Consider the following 22,082-nt stretch of genomic DNA (forward strand, 5'->3'; position numbering starts at 1 on the left):
CCCCACCCCCACCCCACCCCCCCCCCCACCCCCCACCCCCCCCCACCCCAACCCCCCACCCCCCACCCCCCACCCCCCCCACCCCCACCCCACCCCCCCACCCCACCCCCCCCACCCCCACCCCCCCACCCCCACCCCCACCCCCACCCCCCCACCCCACACCCCCCACCCCACCCCCCCCAACCCCCCCACCCCCACCCCCACCCCCCCACCCCCACCCACCCCCCACCCCACCCCCCACCCCACACCCCCCACCCCCACCCCCCCCACCCCCACCCCCCCCACCCCCCATCCCCACCCCCCCACCCCCCCCCCACCCCCACCCCCACCCCACCCCCCCCACCCCCAACCCCCCCACCCCCCCCCCACCCCCACCCCCCACCCCCCCCACCCCACCCCCCCAACCCCACACCCCCCCCCACCCCACCACCCCCCACCCCCCACCCACCCCCCCCCACCCCCACCCCACCCCCCCAACCCCACCCCCCCCAACCCCCCCACCCCCCCAACCCCCAACCCCCACCCCCCCATCCCCCACCCACACCCCCCACCCCCACCCCCATCCCCCCATCCCCACTCCCCCCCATCCCCACTCCCCCCCCAACCCCCCACTCCCCCCATCCCCACTCCCCCCATCCCCCAACCCCACTCCCCCCAACCCCCATCCCCCACTCCCCCCCATCCCCACTCCCCCCATCCCCATCCCCCACTCCCCCCCCATCCCCCATCCCCCACTCCCCCCCCATCCCCCATCCCCACTCCCCCCCCATCCCCCCACTCCCCCCCCCATCCCCACTCCCCCCATCCCCATTGCCCCCATCCCCATCCCCACTCCCCCCCATCCCCCATCCCCACTCCCCCCCATCCCCCATCCCCACTCCCCCCATCCCCACTCCCCCCATCCCCACTCCCCCCATCCCCACTCCCCCCATCCCCCATCCCCCATCCCCACTCCCCCCCATCCCCCATCCCCACTCCCCCCATCCCCCATCCCCACTCCCCCCCATCCCCACTCCCCCCCATCCCCACTCCCCCCATCCCCATCCCCCATCCCCACTCCCCCCCCATCCCCCATCCCCCATCCCCCATCCCCCATCCCCCATCCCCCATCCCCCATCCCCCATCCCCCATCCCCACTCCCCCCATCCCCACTCCCCCATCCCCCATCCCCCATCCCCACTCCCCCCATCCCCATCCCCCATCCCCACTCCCCCATCCCCATCCCCCATCCCCACTCCCCCCCATCCCCACTCCCCCCATCCCCACTCCCCACTCCCCCCATCCCCACTCCCCCATCCCCACTCCCCCCATCCCCACTCCCCCATCCCCACTCCCCCCATCCCCACTCCCCCCATCCCCACTCCCCCCATCCCCACTCCCCCCATCCCCACTCCCCCCATCCCCACTCCCCCCATCCCCACTCCCCCCATCCCCACTGACCCCATCCCCCATCCCCACTGACCCAATCCCCACACCCCCACTCCCCCACTCCCCCATCCCCACTCCCCCCATCCCCCCTGCCCTGCCCCCTGCCCCCTGTCCTGCCCTGTCCCCCCTGCCCTGCCCCCTCCCCCCTGCCCTGTCCCCCCTGCCCTGCCCCCTGCCCCCTGCCCCCTGCCCCCTGCCCCCTGCCCTTGCCGACACAGTACCTGAGCTGATTAGCTGGTTGCTGTCGTACTGGTAGAGCAGGTCGTAGGTGCCACCGGTGGTGCCAGAGCTGAAGTAGTGGGTGCCAAAGTCCTCAAAGATGTGGCTGTACAGGGCATAGTTGTACTCCAGGGGCAGGCTGCCCAGGGCTTTCAGGAAGGTATCTGAGATCTGCAGGCCTGAGTCCTTCGTGGCAAACTCCGCAAAGGCGATGGTTTTGTGCACCCGGACGAATTTAGAGTTCTGAACGACAGCAAGACAGACAGAACTCCATCACGCACCGTCACGCACCGTCACGCACCGTCACGCACCGTCACAAACCGTCACGCACCGTCACGCACCGTCACGCACCGTCACGCACCATCACGCACCGTCACACACCGTCACGCACCATCACACACCATCACACACCGCCCCGTCACACACCGCACCGTCACACACCGCACCGTCACACACCGTCACGCACCGTCACACACCGTCACACACCGTCACGCATCGTCACGCACTGTCACACACCGTCACACACCGCCCCGTCACACACCGCACCGTCACACACCGTCACGCACCGTCACACACCATCACACACCGTCACGCACCGTCACGCATCGTCATGCACTGTCGCACCGTCACACACCGACCCGTCACACACCGCACCGTCACACACCGTCACGCACCGTCACACACCATCACACACCGTCACGCACCGTCACGCATCGTCATGCACTGTCACGCACCGTCACACACCACACCGTCACGCACCGTCACGCACCATCACACACCGTCACGCACCGTCACGCACCGTCACGCACCGTCACGCACCGTCACGCACCGTCACGCACCGTCACGCACCGTCACGCACCGTCACGCACCGTCACGCACCGTCACGCACCGTCACACACCATCACACACCGTCACACACCATCACACACCGCACCGTCACGCACCGTCACGCACCGTCACGCACCGTCACGCACCGTCACGCACCGTCACGCACCGTCACGCACTGTCACGCACCATCACACACCACACCGTCACGCACCGTCACACACCGTCACGCACCGTCACGCACCGTCACGCACCGTCACGCACCGTCACACACCATCACGCACCATCACGCACCGTCACACACCGTCACACACCGTCACGCACCGTCACACACCGTCACGCACCGTCACGCACCGTCACACACCGTCACACACCGCACCGTCACACACCGTCACGCACCGTCACGCACCGTCACGCACCGTCACGCACCGTCAAGCACCGTCACGCACCGTCACGCACCGTCACGCACCGTCACGCACCGTCATGCACCATCACACACCACACCGTCACGCACCGTCACGCACCATCACGCACCGTCACGCACCGTCACGCACCACACCGTCACGCACCGTCACACACCGTCACGCACCGTCACGCACCGTCACGCACCGTCACGCACCGTCACGCACCGTCACACACCGTCACGCACCATCACGCACCGTCACGCACCGTCACACACCGTCACGCACCGTCACGCACCGTCACACACCGTCACACACCGTCACGCACCGTCACACACCATCACACACCGTCACACACCGCACCGTCACGCACCGTCACACACCGTCACGCACCGTCACGCACCGTCACGCACCGTCACGCACCGTCACGCACCGTCACGCACCGTCACACACCACACCGTCACGCACCGTCACACACCGTCACGCACCGTCACGCACCGTCACACACCGTCACGCACCATCACGCACCGTCACGCACCGTCACGCACCGTCACGCACTGTCACGCACCGTCACGCACCGTCACGCACCGTCATGCACCGTCACGCACCATCACGCACCGTCACACACCGTCACACACCATCACACACCATCACACACCGTCACACACCATCACGCACCATCACACACTGCACCGTCACGCACCGTCACACACCGTACCGTCACGCACCGTCACACACCGTCACACACCGTCACGCACCGTCACACACCATCACGCACCGTCACACACCGCAACGTCACACACCGTCACACCGCACCATCACACACCATCACACACCGTCACACACCGTCACACCGCACCGTCACACACCATCACACACCGTCACGCACCGTCACGCACCATCACACACCGCACCGTCACGCACCGTCACGCACCGTCACGCACCGTCACGCACCGTCACGCACCGTCACACACCTTCACGCACCGTCACACACCGTCACACACCGCACCGTCACGCACCGTCATACACCGTCACACACCGTCACACACCGCACCGTCACGCACCGTCACACACCGTCACACACCGCACCGTCACACACCGTCACACACCGTCACACACCATCACACACCGTCACACACCGTCACACACCGCACCGTCACGCACCGTCACACACCGTCACACACCGCACCGTCACACACCGTCACACACCGTCACACACCATCACACACCGTCACACACCGCCCCGTCACACACCACACCGTCACACACCGTCACACACCGTCACACACCATCACACACCGTCACACACCATCACGCACCATCACACACTGCACCGTCACGCACCGTCACACACCGTACCGTCACGCACCGTCACACACCGTCACACACCGTCACGCACCGTCACACACCATCACGCACCGTCACACACCGCAACGTCACACACCGTCACACCGCACCATCACACACCATCACACACCGTCACACACCGTCACACCGCACCGTCACACACCATCACACACCGTCACGCACCGTCACGCACCATCACACACCGCACCGTCACGCACCGTCACGCACCGTCACGCACCATCACGCACCGTCACGCACCGTCACACACCGTCACGCACCGTCACGCATCGTCACGCACCGTCACACACCTTCACGCACCGTCACACACCGTCACACACCGCACCGTCACGCACCGTCATACACCGTCACACACCGTCACACACCGCACCGTCACGCACCGTCACACACCGTCACACACCGCACCGTCACACACCGTCACACACCGTCACACACCATCACACACCGTCACACACCGTCACACACCGCACCGTCACGCACCGTCACACACCGTCACACACCGCACCGTCACACACCGTCACACACCGTCACACACCATCACACACCGTCACACACCGCCCCGTCACACACCACACCGTCACACACCGTCACACACCGTCACACACCATCACACACCGCCACACACAGTCACACACCGTCACACACCGTCACACACTGCCCCGTCACACACCGCACTGTCACACACCGCACCGTCACTCACCGTCACACACCGCACCGTCACACACCGCACCGTCACACACCGCACCGTCACGCACCGTCACACACCGCACCGTCATACACCGCACCGTCACACACCATCACACACCGTCACACCCCGCCCCGTCACACACCGCACCGTCACACACCGCACCGTCACGCACCGTCACACACCGTCACACACCGTCACACACCGTCACACACTGTCACACACCATCACGCACCGTCACACACCGTCACGCACCGTCACGCACCGTCACGCACCGTCACGCACCGTCACACACCATCACGCACCGTCACACACCGTCACACACCATCATGCACCGTCACACACCGCACCGTCACGCACCGTCACGCACCGCCACACACCGTCACACACCGTCACACACCATCACACACCGTCACACACCGCACCGTCACGCACCGCCACACACCGTCACACACCGTCACACACCGCCCCGTCACACACCGCACCGTCACACACCGTCACACACCATCACACACCGTCACACACCGCACCGTCACACACCGTCACGCACCGTCACACACCGCACCGTCACACACCGTCACGCACCGTCACACACCGTCACACACCGCCACACACCGTCACACACCGCCCCGTCACACACCACACCGTCACACACCGTCACACACCGTCACACACCGTCACACACCGCCCCGTCACGCACCGTCATGCACCGTCACACACCGTCACACACCATCACACACCGTCACACACCGTCACATACCGTCACACACCGCCCCGTCACACACCGCACCGTCACACACCGCACCGTCACGCACCGTCACACACCGCACCGTCACACACCGCACCGTCACACACCGCACCGTCACACACCATCACACACTGTCACACACCGCCCCGTCACACACCGCACCGTCACACACCGCACCGTCACGCACCGTCACACACCGCACCGTCACACACCGCACCGTCACACACCATCACACACCATCACACACCGCCCCGTCACACACCGCACCGTCACACACCGCACCGTCACGCACCGTCACACACTGCACCATCACACACCGCACCGTCACGCACCGTCACGCACCGTCACACACCGTCACACACCGTCACACACCGTCACACACCGTCACACACCGCACCGTCACACACCGTCACACACCGCAACGTCACACACCGTCACACACCGTCACACACCGTCACACACCGTCACACACCGCACTGTCACACACCGTCACACACCGTCACACACCGTCACACACCGTCACACACCGTCACACACCGTCACACACCGTCACACACCGTCACACACCATCACACACCGTCACACACCATCACACACCACACCGTCACACACCGTCACACACCGCACCGTCACGCACCGTCACACACCGTCACACACCGTCACACACCGTCACACACCGCACCGTCACGCACCGTCATACACCGTCACACACCGTCACACACCGCACCGTCATGCACCGTCACACACCGTCACACACCGCACCGTCACACACCGTCACACACCGTCACACACCATCACACACCGTCACACACCGCCCCGTCACACACCACACCGTCACACACCGTCACACACCGTCACACACCGTCACACACCGTCACACACTGCCCCGCCACACACCGCACTGTCACACACCGTCACACACCATCACACACCGTCACACACCATCACACACCGTCACACACCGCCCCGTCACACACCACACCGTCACACACCGCCACACACCGTCACACACCGTCACACACCGTCACACACCGTCACACACTGCCCCGCCACACACCGCACTGTCACACACCGCACCGTCACGCACCGTCACACACCGCACCGTCACGCACCGTCACACACCGCACCGTCACACACCGCACCGTCACACACCGCACCGTCACGCACCGTCACACACCGCACCGTCATACACCGCACCGTCACACACCATCACACACCGTCACACCCCGCCCCGTCACACACCGCACCGTCACACACCGCACCGTCACGCACCGTCACACACCGTCACACACCGTCACACACTGTCACACACCGTCACACACCGCACTGTCACACACCGTCACACACTGTCACACACCGTCACACACTGTCACACACCGTCACACACCGTCACACACCGTCACGCACCGTCACGCACCGTCACGCACCGTCACGCACCGTCACACACCATCATGCACCGTCACACACCGTCACACACCATCATGCACCGTCACACACCGTCACACACCGCACCGTCACACACCGCACCGTCACGCACCGCCACACACCGTCACACACCGTCACACACCATCACACACCGCCACACACCGCACCATCACGCACCGCCACACACCGTCACACACCGTCACACACCGTCACACACCGCCCCGTCACACACCGCACCGTCACACACCGTCACACACCGCCCCGTCACACACCGTCACACACCATCACACACCGTCACACACCGCCCCGTCACACACAGCACCGTCACACACCGCACCGTCATGCACCGTCACACACCGCACCATCACACACCGCACCGTCACGCACCGTCACACACCGTCACACACCGTCACACACCGTCACACACCGCACTGTCACACACCGTCACACACCGCACCGTCACACACCGCACCATCACACACCGCACCGTCACACACCGTCACACCGCACCGTCACACACCATCACACACCGTCACGCACCGTTACACACCGCACCGTCACACACCGTCACACACCATCGTGCACCGTCACACACCGCACCGTCACGCACCGTCACGCACCGCCACACACCGTCACACACCGTCACCCACCGTCACACACCGTCACGCACCGCACCGTCACACACCGTCACGCACCGTCACGCACCGTCACGCACCGCACCGTCACACACCGTCACACACCGTCGCACACCATCACACACCGTCACACACCGTCACACACCGTCACACACCATCACACACCGTCACACACCATCACACACCACACCGTCACACACCGTCACACACCGCACCGTCACGCACCGTCACACACCGTCACACACCGTCACACACCGCACCGTCACGCACCGTCATACACCGTCACACACCGTCACACACCGCACCGTCATGCACCGTCACACACCGTCACACACCGCACCGTCACACACCGTCACACACCGTCACACACCATCACACACCGTCACACACCGCCCCGTCACACACCACACCGTCACACACCGTCACACACCGTCACACACCGTCACACACCGCCCCGTCACACACCACACCGTCACACACCGTCACACACCGTCACACACCATCACACACCGCCACACACCGTCACACACCGTCACACACTGCCCCGCCACACACCGCACTGTCACACACCGCACCGTCACGCACCGTCACACACCGCACCGTCACGCACCGTCACACACCTCACCGTCACACACCGCACCGTCACACACCGCACCGTCACGCACCGTCACACACCGCACCGTCATACACCGCACCGTCACACACCATCACACACCGTCACACCCCGCCCCGTCACACACCGCACCGTCACACACCGCACCGTCACGCACCGTCACACACCGTCACACACTGTCACACACCGTCACACACCGCACTGTCACACACCGTCACACACTGTCACACACCGTCACACACCGTCACACACCGTCACACACCGTCACACACCGTCACGCACCGTCACGCACCGTCACGCACCGTCACGCACCGTCACACACCATCACGCACCGTCACACACCGTCACACACCATCATGCACCGTCACACACCGTCACACACCGCACCGTCACGCACCGCCACACACCGTCACACACCGTCACACACCGTCACACACCGCACCGTCACACACCGCACCGTCACGCACCGCCACACACCGTCACACACCGTCACACACCGTCACACACCGTCACACACCGCACCATCACGCACCGCCACACACCGTCACACACCGTCACACACCGTCACACACCGCCCCGTCACACACCGCACCGTCACACACCGTCACACACCGCCCCGTCACACACCGTCACACACCATCACACACCGTCACACACCGCCCCGTCACACACCGCACCGTCACACACCGCACCGTCATGCACCGTCACACACCGCACCGTCACACACCGCACCGTCACGCACCGTCACACACCGTCACACACCGCACTGTCACACACCGTCACACACCGCACCGTCACACACCGCACCGTCACACACCGCACCGTCACACACCGTCACACCGCACCGTCACACACCATCACATACCGTCACGCACCGTCACACACCGTTACACACCGCACCGTCACACACCGTCACACACCGTCACGCACCGTTACACACCGCACCGTCACACACCGTCACACACCATCGTGCACCGTCACACACCGCACCGTCACGCACCGTCACGCACCGCCACACACCGTCACACACCGTCACACACCGTCACCCACCGTCACACACCGTCACGCACCGCACCTTCACACACCGTCACGCACCGTCACGCACCGTCACGCACCGCACCGTCACACACCGTCACACACCGACGCACACCATCACACACCATCACACACCGTCACACACCGTCACACACCATCACACACCGTCACACACCATCACACACCACACCGTCACACACCGTCACACACCGCACCGTCACGCACCGTCACACACCGTCACACACCGTCACACACCGTCACACACCGCACCGTCACGCACCGTCATACACCGTCACACACCGCACCGTCACGCACCGTCACACACCGTCACACACCGCACCGTCACACACCGTCACACACCGTCACACACCATCACACACCGTCACACACCGCCCCGTCACACACCACACCGTCACACACCGTCACACACCATCACACACCGCCACACACCGTCACACACCGTCACACACCGTTACACACCGTCACACACTGCCCCGTCACACACCGCACTGTCACACACCGCACCGTCACGCACCGTCACACACCGCACCGTCACACACCGCACCGTCACACACCGCACCGTCACGCACCGTCACACACTGCACCGTCACACACCGCACCGTCACACACCATCACACACCGTCACACCCCGCCCCGTCACACACCGCACCGTCACACACCGCACCGTCACGCACCGTCACACACCGTCACACACCGTCACACACCGTCACACACCGTCACACACCGCACTGTCACACACCGTCACACACTGTCACACACCGTCACACACCGTCACACACCGTCACGCACCGTCACGCACCGTCACGCACCGTCACGCACCGTCACACTCCATCACGCACCGTCACACACCGTCACACACCATCATGCACCGTCACACACCGCACCGTCACGCACCGTCACGCACCGCCACACACCGTCACACACCGTCACACACCATCACACACCGTCACACACCGCACCGTCACGCACCGCCACACACCGTCACACACCGTCACACACCGCCCCGTCACACACCGCACCGTCACACACCGTCACACACCGCCCCGTCACACACCGTCACACACCATCACACACCGTCACACACCGCACCGTCACACACCGTCATGCACCGTCACACACCGCACCGTCACACACCGTCACGCACCGTCACGCACCGTCACACACCGTCACACACCGTCACACACCGTCACACACCGCCCCGTCACACACCACACCGTCACACACCGTCACACACCGTCACACACCGTCACACACCGCCCCGTCACGCACCGTCATGCACCGTCACACACCGTCACACACCGTCACACACCGTCACACACCGTCACATACCGTCACACACCGCCCCGTCACACACCGCACCGTCACACACCGCACCGTCACGCACCATCACACACCGCACCGTCACACACCGCACCGTCACACACCGCACCGTCACACACCATCACACACCGTCACACACCGCCCCGTCACACACCGCACCGTCACACACCGCACCGTCACACACCGCACCGTCACACACCGTCACACACCGTCACGCACCGTCACACACCGCACCGTCACACACCGCACCGTCACGCACCGTCACGCACCGTCACACACCGTCACACACCGTCACACACCGCACTGTCACACACCGTCACACACCGCACCGTCACACACCGCACCGTCACACACCGTCACACCGCACCGTCACACACCATCACACACCGTCACGCACCGTTACACACCGCACCGTCACACACCGTCACACACCATCGTGCACCGTCACACACCTCACCGTCACGCACCGTCACGCACCGCCACACACCGTCACACACCGTCACCCACCGTCACACACCGTCACGCACCGCACCGTCACACACCGTCACGCACCGTCACGCACCGTCACGCACCGCACCGTCACACACCGTCACACACCGTCGCACACCATCACACACCGTCACACACCGTCACACACCGTCACACACCATCACACACCGTCACACACCATCACACACCACACCGTCACACACCGTCACACACCGCACCGTCACGCACCGTCACACACCGCACCGTCACGCACCGTCACACACCGTCACACACCGTCACACACCGCACCGTCACGCACCGTCACACACCGTCACACACCGCACCGTCACACACCGTCACACACCGTCACACACCGTCACACACCGCCCCGTCACACACCACACCGTCACACACCATCACACACCGTCACACACCGTCACACACCGTCACACACCGTCACACACCGTCACACACCGCCCTGTCACACACCGCACCGTCACACACCGCACCGTCACGCACCGCACCGTCACGCACCGCACCGTCACACACCGTCACACACCGCACCGTCACACACCGCACCGTCACACACCGCCCCGTCACACACCGCACCGTCACACACCGCACCGTCACGCACCGTCACACACCGCACCGTCACACACCGCACCGTCACACACCATCACACACCGTCACACACCGCCCCGTCACACACCGCACCATCACACACCGCACCGTCACGCACCGTCACACACCGCACCGTCACACACCTCACCGTCACGCACCGTCACACACCGTCACACACCGCACTGTCACACACCGTCACACACCGCACCGTCACACACCGCACCGTCACACACCGCACCGTCACACACCGTCACACCGCACCGTCACACACCATCACACACCGTCACGCACCGTTACACACCGCACCGTCACACACCGTCACACACCATCATGCACCGTCACGCACCGCACCGTCACGCACCGCCACACACCGTCACACACCGTCACACACCGTCACCCACCGTCACACACCGTCACGCACCGCACTGTCACACACCGTCACGCACCGTCATGCACCGTCACGCACCGCACCGTCACACACCGTCACACACCGTCGCACACCATCACACACCGTCACACACCGTCACACACCGTCACACACCATCACACACCGTCACACACCATCACACACCACACCGTCACACACCGTCACACACCGCACCGTCACGCACCGTCACACACCATCACACACCGTCACACACCGCACCGTCACGCACCGTCACACACCGTCACACACCGCACCGTCACACACCGTGACACACCGTCACACACCGTCACACACCGCCCCGTCACACACCGTCACACACCGTCACACACCGTCACACACCGTCACACACCGTCACACACCGCCCCGTCACACACCGCCCCGTCACACACCGCACTGTCACACACCGCACCGTCACGCACCGTCACACACCGCACCGTCACACACCGCACCGTCACGCACCGTCACACACCGCACCGTCACACACCGCACCGTCACACACCGTCACACACCGCACCGTCACACACCGTCACGCACCGTCACGCACCGTCACACACCGTCACACACCGTCACACACCGTCACACACCGCCCCGTCACACACCACACCGTCACACACCGTCACACACCGTCACACACCGTCACACACCGCCCCGTCACGCACCGTCATGCACCGTCACACACCGTCACACACCGTCACACACCGTCACACACCGTCACATACCGTCACACACCGCCCCGTCACACACCGCACCGTCACACACCGCACCGTCACGCACCATCACACACCGCACCGTCACACACCGCACCGTCACACACCGCACCGTCACACACCATCACACACCGTCACACACCGCCCCGTCACACACCGCACCGTCACACACCGCACCGTCACACACCGCACCGTCACACACCGTCACACACCGTCACGCACCGTCACACACCGCACCGTCACACACCGCACCGTCACGCACCGTCACGCACCGTCACACACCGTCACACACCGTCACACACCGCACTGTCACACACCGTCACACACCGCACCGTCACACACCGCACCGTCACACACCGTCACACCGCACCGTCACACACCATCACACACCGTCACGCACCGTTACACACCGCACCGTCACACACCGTCACACACCATCGTGCACCGTCACACACCTCACCGTCACGCACCGTCACGCACCGCCACACACCGTCACACACCGTCACCCACCGTCACACACCGTCACGCACCGCACCGTCACACACCGTCACGCACCGTCACGCACCGTCACGCACCGCACCGTCACACACCGTCACACACCGTCGCACACCATCACACACCGTCACACACCGTCACACACCGTCACACACCATCACACACCGTCACACACCATCACACACCACACCGTCACACACCGTCACACACCGCACCGTCACGCACCGTCACACACCGCACCGTCACGCACCGTCACACACCGTCACACACCGTCACACACCGCACCGTCACGCACCGTCACACACCGTCACACACCGCACCGTCACACACCGTCACACACCGTCACACACCGTCACACACCGCCCCGTCACACACCACACCGTCACACACCATCACACACCGTCACACACCGTCACACACCGTCACACACCGTCACACACCGTCACACACCGCCCTGTCACACACCGCACCGTCACACACCGCACCGTCACGCACCGCACCGTCACGCACCGCACCGTCACACACCGTCACACACCGCACCGTCACACACCGCACCGTCACACACCGCCCCGTCACACACCGCACCGTCACACACCGCACCGTCACGCACCGTCACACACCGCACCGTCACACACCGCACCGTCACACACCATCACACACCGTCACACACCGCCCCGTCACACACCGCACCATCACACACCGCACCGTCACGCACCGTCACACACCGCACCGTCACACACCTCACCGTCACGCACCGTCACACACCGTCACACACCGCACTGTCACACACCGTCACACACCGCACCGTCACACACCGCACCGTCACACACCGCACCGTCACACACCGTCACACCGCACCGTCACACACCATCACACACCGTCACGCACCGTTACACACCGCACCGTCACACACCGTCACACACCATCATGCACCGTCACGCACCGCACCGTCACGCACCGCCACACACCGTCACACACCGTCACACACCGTCACCCACCGTCACACACCGTCACGCACCGCACTGTCACACACCGTCACGCACCGTCATGCACCGTCACGCACCGCACCGTCACACACCGTCACACACCGTCGCACACCATCACACACCGTCACACACCGTCACACACCGTCACACACCATCACACACCGTCACACACCATCACACACCACACCGTCACACACCGTCACACACCGCACCGTCACGCACCGTCACACACCATCACACACCGTCACACACCGCACCGTCACGCACCGTCACACACCGTCACACACCGCACCGTCACACACCGTGACACACCGTCACACACCGTCACACACCGCCCCGTCACACACCGTCACACACCGTCACACACCGTCACACACCGTCACACACCGTCACACACCGCCCCGTCACACACCGCCCCGTCACACACCGCACTGTCACACACCGCACCGTCACGCACCGTCACACACCGCACCGTCACACACCGCACCGTCACGCACCGTCACACACCGCACCGTCACACACCGCACCGTCACACACCATCACACACCGTCACACCCCGCCCCGTCACACACCGCACCGTCACACACCGCACCGTCACGCACCGTCACACACCGTCACACACCGTCACACACCGCACTGTCACACACCGTCACACACTGTCACACACCGTCACACACTGTCACACACCGTCACACACCGCACCGTCCCACACCGTCACACACTGCACCGTCACACACCGTCACACACTGTCACACACCGTCACGCACCGTCACGCACCGCACCGTCACACACCGTCACACACCGTCACGCACCGTCACGCACCGTCACGCACCGTCACACACCGCACTGTCACACACCGTCACACACCGTCACACACCGCACCGTCACACACCGCACCGTCACACACCGCATCGTCACACACCGTCACACACCGCACCGTCACACACCGTCACACACCGTCACGCACCGTCACACACCGCACCGTCACACACCGCACCGTCACACACCGTCACACACCGCACCGTCACACACCGTCACACACCATCACACCATCACACCGTCACACACCGTCACACACCATCACACCCTCACACCGTCACACCTGACCCGCTGAGTTACTCCAGCATTTTGTGTCTACTGTTGTACGTTCATTCGCGCTAGGTTGTGTTGTGATGGCAACTCTACCTTCTTTTTGGAAGCTTTGATCAGCTCCTTGAAGCTGGATTTCCGGGTGGTTGTCGTGGTCCATTTGCGACTGAACAACACGGGGATTTTGAACGTGCTCGACCTTTCATCGTACAAGTTGTTCACATTGGAGACTCGAGTGTCATAATCGGCAGCATCGGCGTAAAACATGGCCGTGACGTCATCCTCCAGGACCGTTTTCTGGGAGAGAGGAAGCACCTTGGTCAGAGCCAAAGATCATAGAGCAGAGCATGAAAGGATTTGCCAGGAGGGGAGGGAGGAGGGGAGGGAGGGGAGGGAGGGAGTGGGGGGGAGGGGAGTAGGGGGAGGGGAGTGAGGGAGGGGTGAGGAGGCATTTGCGAGGAGGGGAGTGAGGAGGGGAGTGGGGAGGGGAGTATGGGGAGTGATGGGGGAGGGGAGGGAGTGTGAAGGGGAGTAAGGGGAGGGGAGTGAGGGGGGGGAGTGAGGATGGGGAGGGGGAGGGGAGGGAGTGTGAAGGGGAGTAAGGGGAGGGGAGTGAGGGGGGGAGTGAGGATGGGGTGGGGGGGAGGGGAGGGAGTGTGAAGGGGGAGTAAGGGGAGGGAAGTGAGGGGGGGAGTGAGGAGGCATTTGCGAGGAGGGGAGTGAGGGGTGAATGGGGTGGGAGGGGAGGGAGGGGAGGAAGGAGGGAGTGAAGGGAGGGAATGAGGGGGGGGGGAGTGAGGAGGCATTTGCGAGGAGGGGAGTGAGGGGTGAATGGGGGTGGGAGGGGAGGGAGTGGATGTGAGGAGGGGGGTGGGGAAGGGAGGGGAGGAAGGAGGGAGTGAAGGGAGGGAGGAGGGGGGTGGGGGAATGGGGGTGGGAGGGGAGAGAGGGGAGTGCCGTGATGGTGGGCCGCATTCTCTAGTCGGGCCCTCTCTCGGCCCCCGGGGCCCGGTCGGTCTTCCCAAGGGCCCGGGGAGATAGACTGCTCGACCCCAAAAACCGTAGCACGTCACGGCGGCCATTTTAGTAGGCAGAAACTTGCAGAAACATTTAAAAAGAAAAATAACAAAAATCTGTGAGTGGACAGGTGAGATATATTCTGCATTTTAATGGTATCATCACACATACTGTTCCCCCAAACACTGATTACACTGCGAGAGGCATACACAGCGAACGGCGGGTTTTGCTTACTAAAATGGCGGACGTTACGCTCCTTTGCGTGCTACACTTCAGTGTAGGCGATTTCGACGGAGTGGTCCATCTTGCTCCTCTAGTATCTTTGGTCAGGGCTCATCCACAATAACTGCGTTGGCGAACCGAACATACCAACAGCGCAAGGCACAAACAAACAGGCCCTGCGGCCCACGAGGTCCGTGCCGAACATCATCATCATATATATACAGCCGGAAACAGGCCCTTCGGCCCACCAAGTCCGTGCCGCCCAGCGATCCCCGCACACTAACACTATCCTACACCCACTAGGGACAATTTTTACATTTACTCAGCCAATTAACCTACAAACCTGTACGTCTTTGGAGTGTGGGAGGAAACCGAAGATCTCGGAGAAAACCCACGCAGGTCACGGGGAGAACGTACAAACTCCGTACAGACGGCGCCCGTAGTCAGGATCGAACCTGAGTCTCCGGCGCTGCATTCGCTGTAAAGCAACAACTCTACCGCTGCGCCACCGTGAAGCCCTCTGGAGACCACATCCCAGCCACATCTCTCTTCACAACCTTCCCCTTTTCACTCTCCATGTCTTGCTCCTCTGTTTGAGTGATGAAATCTCCCAATCATGCACACAGAACAACGGGGCAGAACAGGAACAGGCCCTTCGGCCCACGATGTCCGTGCCCAGTTAAACCAGCCTCCTCTGCCTGCATGTGGTCCATATCCCTCCATTCACAGAAACGTAGAAAATCAACTGCCGCGACAAGTTCCAGTGCAAGAACGGTGAGCCCACCCCCGGCCCTGCCCCGGTCCAGCCCACCCGCCATTCGGCCCGTCGCTCCTTCTGCCAGCCTTCTCCCTGCAACTGGCCCACAATTCGCCTCACCTTGTCTCAGCTTTTGCTCACTGCAAACTCTGCTCCTCCACACGGCTGCTGCCGTCAGTGGCACAGTCACGGGGTTGTGCAAAGTAGTCTTACACTGAGCACACAAGCCCTTCGGCCCAACCTGCCCACACTGATAAACATAGAAACATAGAAATATGGAAAATAGGTGCAGGAGGAGGCCACTCGGCCCTTCGAGCCAGCACCGCCATTCATTGTGATCGTGGCTGATCGTCCACAATCAGTAACCCGTGCCTGCCTTCTCCCCATATCCCCTGACTCCGCTAGCCCCCAGAGCTCTATCTAACTCTCTCTTAAATCCATCCAGTGAATTGGCCTCCACTGCCCTCTGTGGCAGAGAATTAAAACAAATTCACAACTCTCTGGGTGAAAAAGTTCCTTCTCACCTCAGTTTTAAATGGCCTCCCCTTTATTCTAAGACTGTGTGGCCCCTGGTTCTGGACTCCCCCAACATTGGGGACATTTTTCCTGCATCCAGTGCTTTTATAATTTTATAAGATCCCCTCTCATCCTCTCATGCTTCTAAATTCCAGCGAATACCAGCCCAGTCTTTCCCAATCTTTCCTCATATGACAGTCCCGCCATCCCGGGGATTAACCTGGTGAACCTACGCTGCACTGCCTCAATAGCAAGGACGTCCTTCCTCAAATTAGGGGACCAAAACTCATCTCGTTTTAAATGGCCTACCCCTTTATTCTTAGACTGGGGCCTGTTTGCATTCCCTGCATATCGATGTGCCTGTCTGAAAGCCTCTTAAACACCACGATCATTTCTGCTTCCACAACCACCACCACCACCACCACCACATTCTGTGTCACATAACTAGCCCCATACATCTATATACGAAAACTCTCGTTCGTTTGTTTGTTTGTTTGTCTGTTTGTTCCTGAACTACAGTCAAAACGGTACACGATAGCGCGACAATTTTAGGCCCACCTCACTCACCGTCGTCCCTCTGGTGATAATGGAAGAAGTCTCATTGAAATCGGTTTTATATTTTTGAAGTTATTCGCATTTTAAAGTTTAAATCTATCTCCTAGGGAGGGAGGGGAGGGGGGAAGGGATGGAAGGAGGAAGGAGGAGGGAGGGAGGGAGGGGGGGGGAGCGAGCGAGGGAGGGAAGGAGGGGAGGGAGGGAGGGAGGGAAGGAGGGAGGAGGAGGGAGGGAGGCAGAGGGGAGGAAGGTGGTGGTGAGACAGTGTGGGCACCTTCAGGGTGAAGTTGAGCAGGTTGCTGGGCATTCGGTAGAGGTTGTCGATGGTGTGCTCAGGACACAGTATTACAGTCTTTGCCGTAGAAGGTGTTATCGAGGACCTCCCCGGCCAACTCGCCGGCCAACGCGTTGTACCTGTGGACAGAGGGGGGGGGTCAGGGGGAGTGAGGCCGGCTGCAGCTTCACCCCCCCCCCCCCCCCCTCCTCCACGGGCCCTTGGGGACACTGACTGGGCCCGGGGGGCCGAGAGAGGGCCCGGCCAGAGAACGGGGCCCACCACCACGGCAGTCCCCTCTCTCCCCTCCCATCCCCTCCCCTCCTCCCTCCCTTCACTTCCTCCTTCCTCCCCTCCCTCCCCACCCTCTCCTCACTCCCCTCCCACCCCTCCCACCCCCCATTCCCCCTCCCCCTTCCTCCCCTCCTTCACTACCTCCTCCCTCCCCCTTCCTACCCTCCCTCCCCCACCATCTGCTCACTCCCCTCCTCGCAAATCCCTCCTCACCTCCCCCCCCTCACTCCACTCCCCTACTCCCCTTCACACTCCCCTCCCCCTCACCCCCTCCTCCCTAACTTTACTCCCTCCTCCCTCCCCCCTTCCCTCCCACTCACGCCCCCTCCTCGCAAATCCCTTCATACTCCCTCCCCTCCTCACTGACTCCCCCTCCGCCCCCTCCCTCCCCTCCCACCCCCCCACCCCTCCCCTACCCTCTGCTCACTCCCCTCCCACCCCCTTCCTCCCTCCCCTCCTCCCAAATCCCTTCACACTCCCTCCCCCCTCCCCTCCCCTCCTCACTCCCTCCCCCCCTCCCCTCCTCACTCCCTCCCCCTCCCCTCCTCACTACTCCCCCCTCCCCTCCTCACTCCCTCCCCCACCCTCTCCTCACTCCCTCCCACCTCCCATTCCCCCCTCACTCCCCTCCTCGCAAATCCTCCTCACTCCCCCTCATTCCCCTCCCCCACTCCCCTTCACACTCCCTCCCCTCCCCCCTCACGCCCCTCCGCACTCCCTCTCCCTCCGCCCCCTCACTCCCCTCCCCACTACCTCCCCCTCCTCCCAAATCCCTTCATACTCCCTCCCCCTCCACTCCTCACTGACTCCCTCCCCCTCCCGATCTTCTCCTCACTCCCCTCCCACCCCCCATTCCCCTCACTCCCCTCCCACTCCCTCCCCTCCCACCCCCCTCCCCTCCTTCCTACCCTCTACACCTCCCTCCTTTCCACCCTCCCCTCCCCTTCCTCTATTGCTCATCCCCTTCCCTCCGCTCCTCGCCAACCCCCTCCTCCCTCCCCTCCGCTTCCTCTCCTCATCGCCCTCTGCTCCCTCCTCCCTCACCCCCTCTCCCCTCCGCTCCCTGAACCTCCCCCACCTTCCCTTCCCTCCCTCCACTCCTCACTAACCCCCTCCTCCCTCCCCTCTGCTTCGTCTCCTCATCGCCCTTCCTCCCCTCCAAACTCCCTCCCTCCCCCTCCCCCCTGCTCCCTGAACCTTCCCCTCACTATCCCCACCTCCTCACTATCCCCACCTCCTCACTATCCCTCTCCCTCCCACTATCCCCCACCTCCTCACGATCCCCCTCCCCCCTCCGTCCAACCCCCTCCTCACCATCCCCCCTCCCTCTGCTCCCCCACACCCATGCCCCACCCACCCATGCCCCACCCACCCATGGCCCACCCACCCATGGCCCACCCCCACCCATGGCCCACCCCCCATGCCCCACCCACCCATGCCCCACCCACCTATGCCCCACCCACCCATGCCCCACCCACCCATGCCCCACCCCACCCATGCCCCACCCACCCATGGCCCACCCCCACCCATGCCCCACCCACCCATGGCCCACCCACCCATGCCCAACCTCACCATGCCCAACCTTCCCATGCCCCACCCACCCACCCATGGCCCACCCACCTATGGCCCACCCACCCATGCCCAACCTCCCCATGCCCCACCCATGCCCCACCCACCCATGGCCCACCCCCACCCATGCCCCACCCACCCATGCCCAACCTCCCCATGCCCAACCTCCCCATGCCCCACCCCCATGCCCCACCCACCCACCCATGGCCCACCCACCCATGGCCCACCCACCCATGGCCCACCCCCACCCATGGCCCACCCACCCATGCACAACCTCTCCATGCCCCACCCATGCCCCACCCACCCATGGCCACCCCCACCCATGGCCCACCCACCCATGCACAACCTCCCCATGCCCAACCTCCCCATGCCCCACCCACCCATGCCCCACCCATCCATGGCCCACCCACCCATGGCCCCACCCCCACCCATGGCCCACCCCCACCCATGCCCCCACCCACCCATGGCCCACACACCCATGGCCCACACACCCATGGCCCACCCACCCATGCCCAACCTCCCCATGCCCCACCCACCCATGGCCCACCCCCACCCATGCCCCACCCCACCCATGCCCCACCTCCCCATGCCCCACCCCCCCATGCCCCACCCACCCATGCCCCACCCATCCATGCCCCACCCACCCATGGCCCACCTACCCATGGCCCACCCCCACCCATGGCCCACCCCCACCCCCACCCATGCCCCACCCACCCATGGCCCACACACCCATGGCCCCACCCACCCATGCCCCACCCATCCATGGCCCACGCACCCATGGCCCACCCCACCCATGCCCCCACCCATGGCCCACCCACCCAGCCTGTGACCCCTGACCCCGGGCTGGGGCCTACCCACTGCCGATGAGCTGTGCGGCCGGGACGGAGGGCTGGGAAGGGCGGCCGCACGGGTGCGTAGGCCTCTGGCACCCCTCCTCGTCCGAGCCGTCGCTGCAGTCCCCTCTGCTTGTTGCACAGCAGACTCCGTGAGATGCAGCGGCCTGCAGCAGCATGGGGGGGGGGAGGTGGGATGGGGGGGGGAGAGAGGGGGGGCAGGTGGGGGAGAGAGGGGGGCGGGTGGCAGGTGGGGGAGAGAGGGGGGCAGGGGGCAGGTGGGGGGAGAGAGGGAGGCAGGGGGCAGGTGGCGGTGTGAGGGGGGGAGAGGAGGGAGAGAGGGCAGGGGGCAGGTGGGGGGAGAAAAGTGGGCAGATGGGAGAGAGGGGGGGCATGGGGCAGGGGGCAGGTGGGGGAGAGAGGGGGGGCAGGTGGGGGAGTGAGGGGGGCAGGGGGGGCAGAGAGGTGGGAAGGGGGCAGGTGGGGGGGAGAGAAGGGGGGCAGTTGGGAGAGACGGGGGCAGGGGGCAGTT

General features: G+C 64.1%; 1 protein-coding gene across 1 annotated transcript; it reads right to left on the reverse strand.

Moving 5' to 3' along the window:
- Positions 1-1,649: 1,649 nt before the first annotated feature.
- LOC144591775 (complement component C6-like) lies at positions 1,650-21,712 on the reverse strand (the record flags this gene model as incomplete). The annotated part of the gene is made up of 4 exons (XM_078395797.1): positions 21,572-21,712; positions 18,855-18,994; positions 15,610-15,810; positions 1,650-1,890 (listed from the first exon to the last, which is right to left on the reverse strand). Coding segments are annotated over exons 2-4 (475 nt in total), but the record flags the coding sequence as incomplete, so codon positions are not given.
- Positions 21,713-22,082: the final 370 nt, after the last annotated feature.

The sequence above is a fragment of the Rhinoraja longicauda genome, unplaced genomic scaffold (genome assembly GCF_053455715.1).
Source record: "Rhinoraja longicauda isolate Sanriku21f unplaced genomic scaffold, sRhiLon1.1 Scf001834, whole genome shotgun sequence".
NCBI lineage: Eukaryota > Metazoa > Chordata > Chondrichthyes > Rajiformes > Arhynchobatidae > Rhinoraja > Rhinoraja longicauda.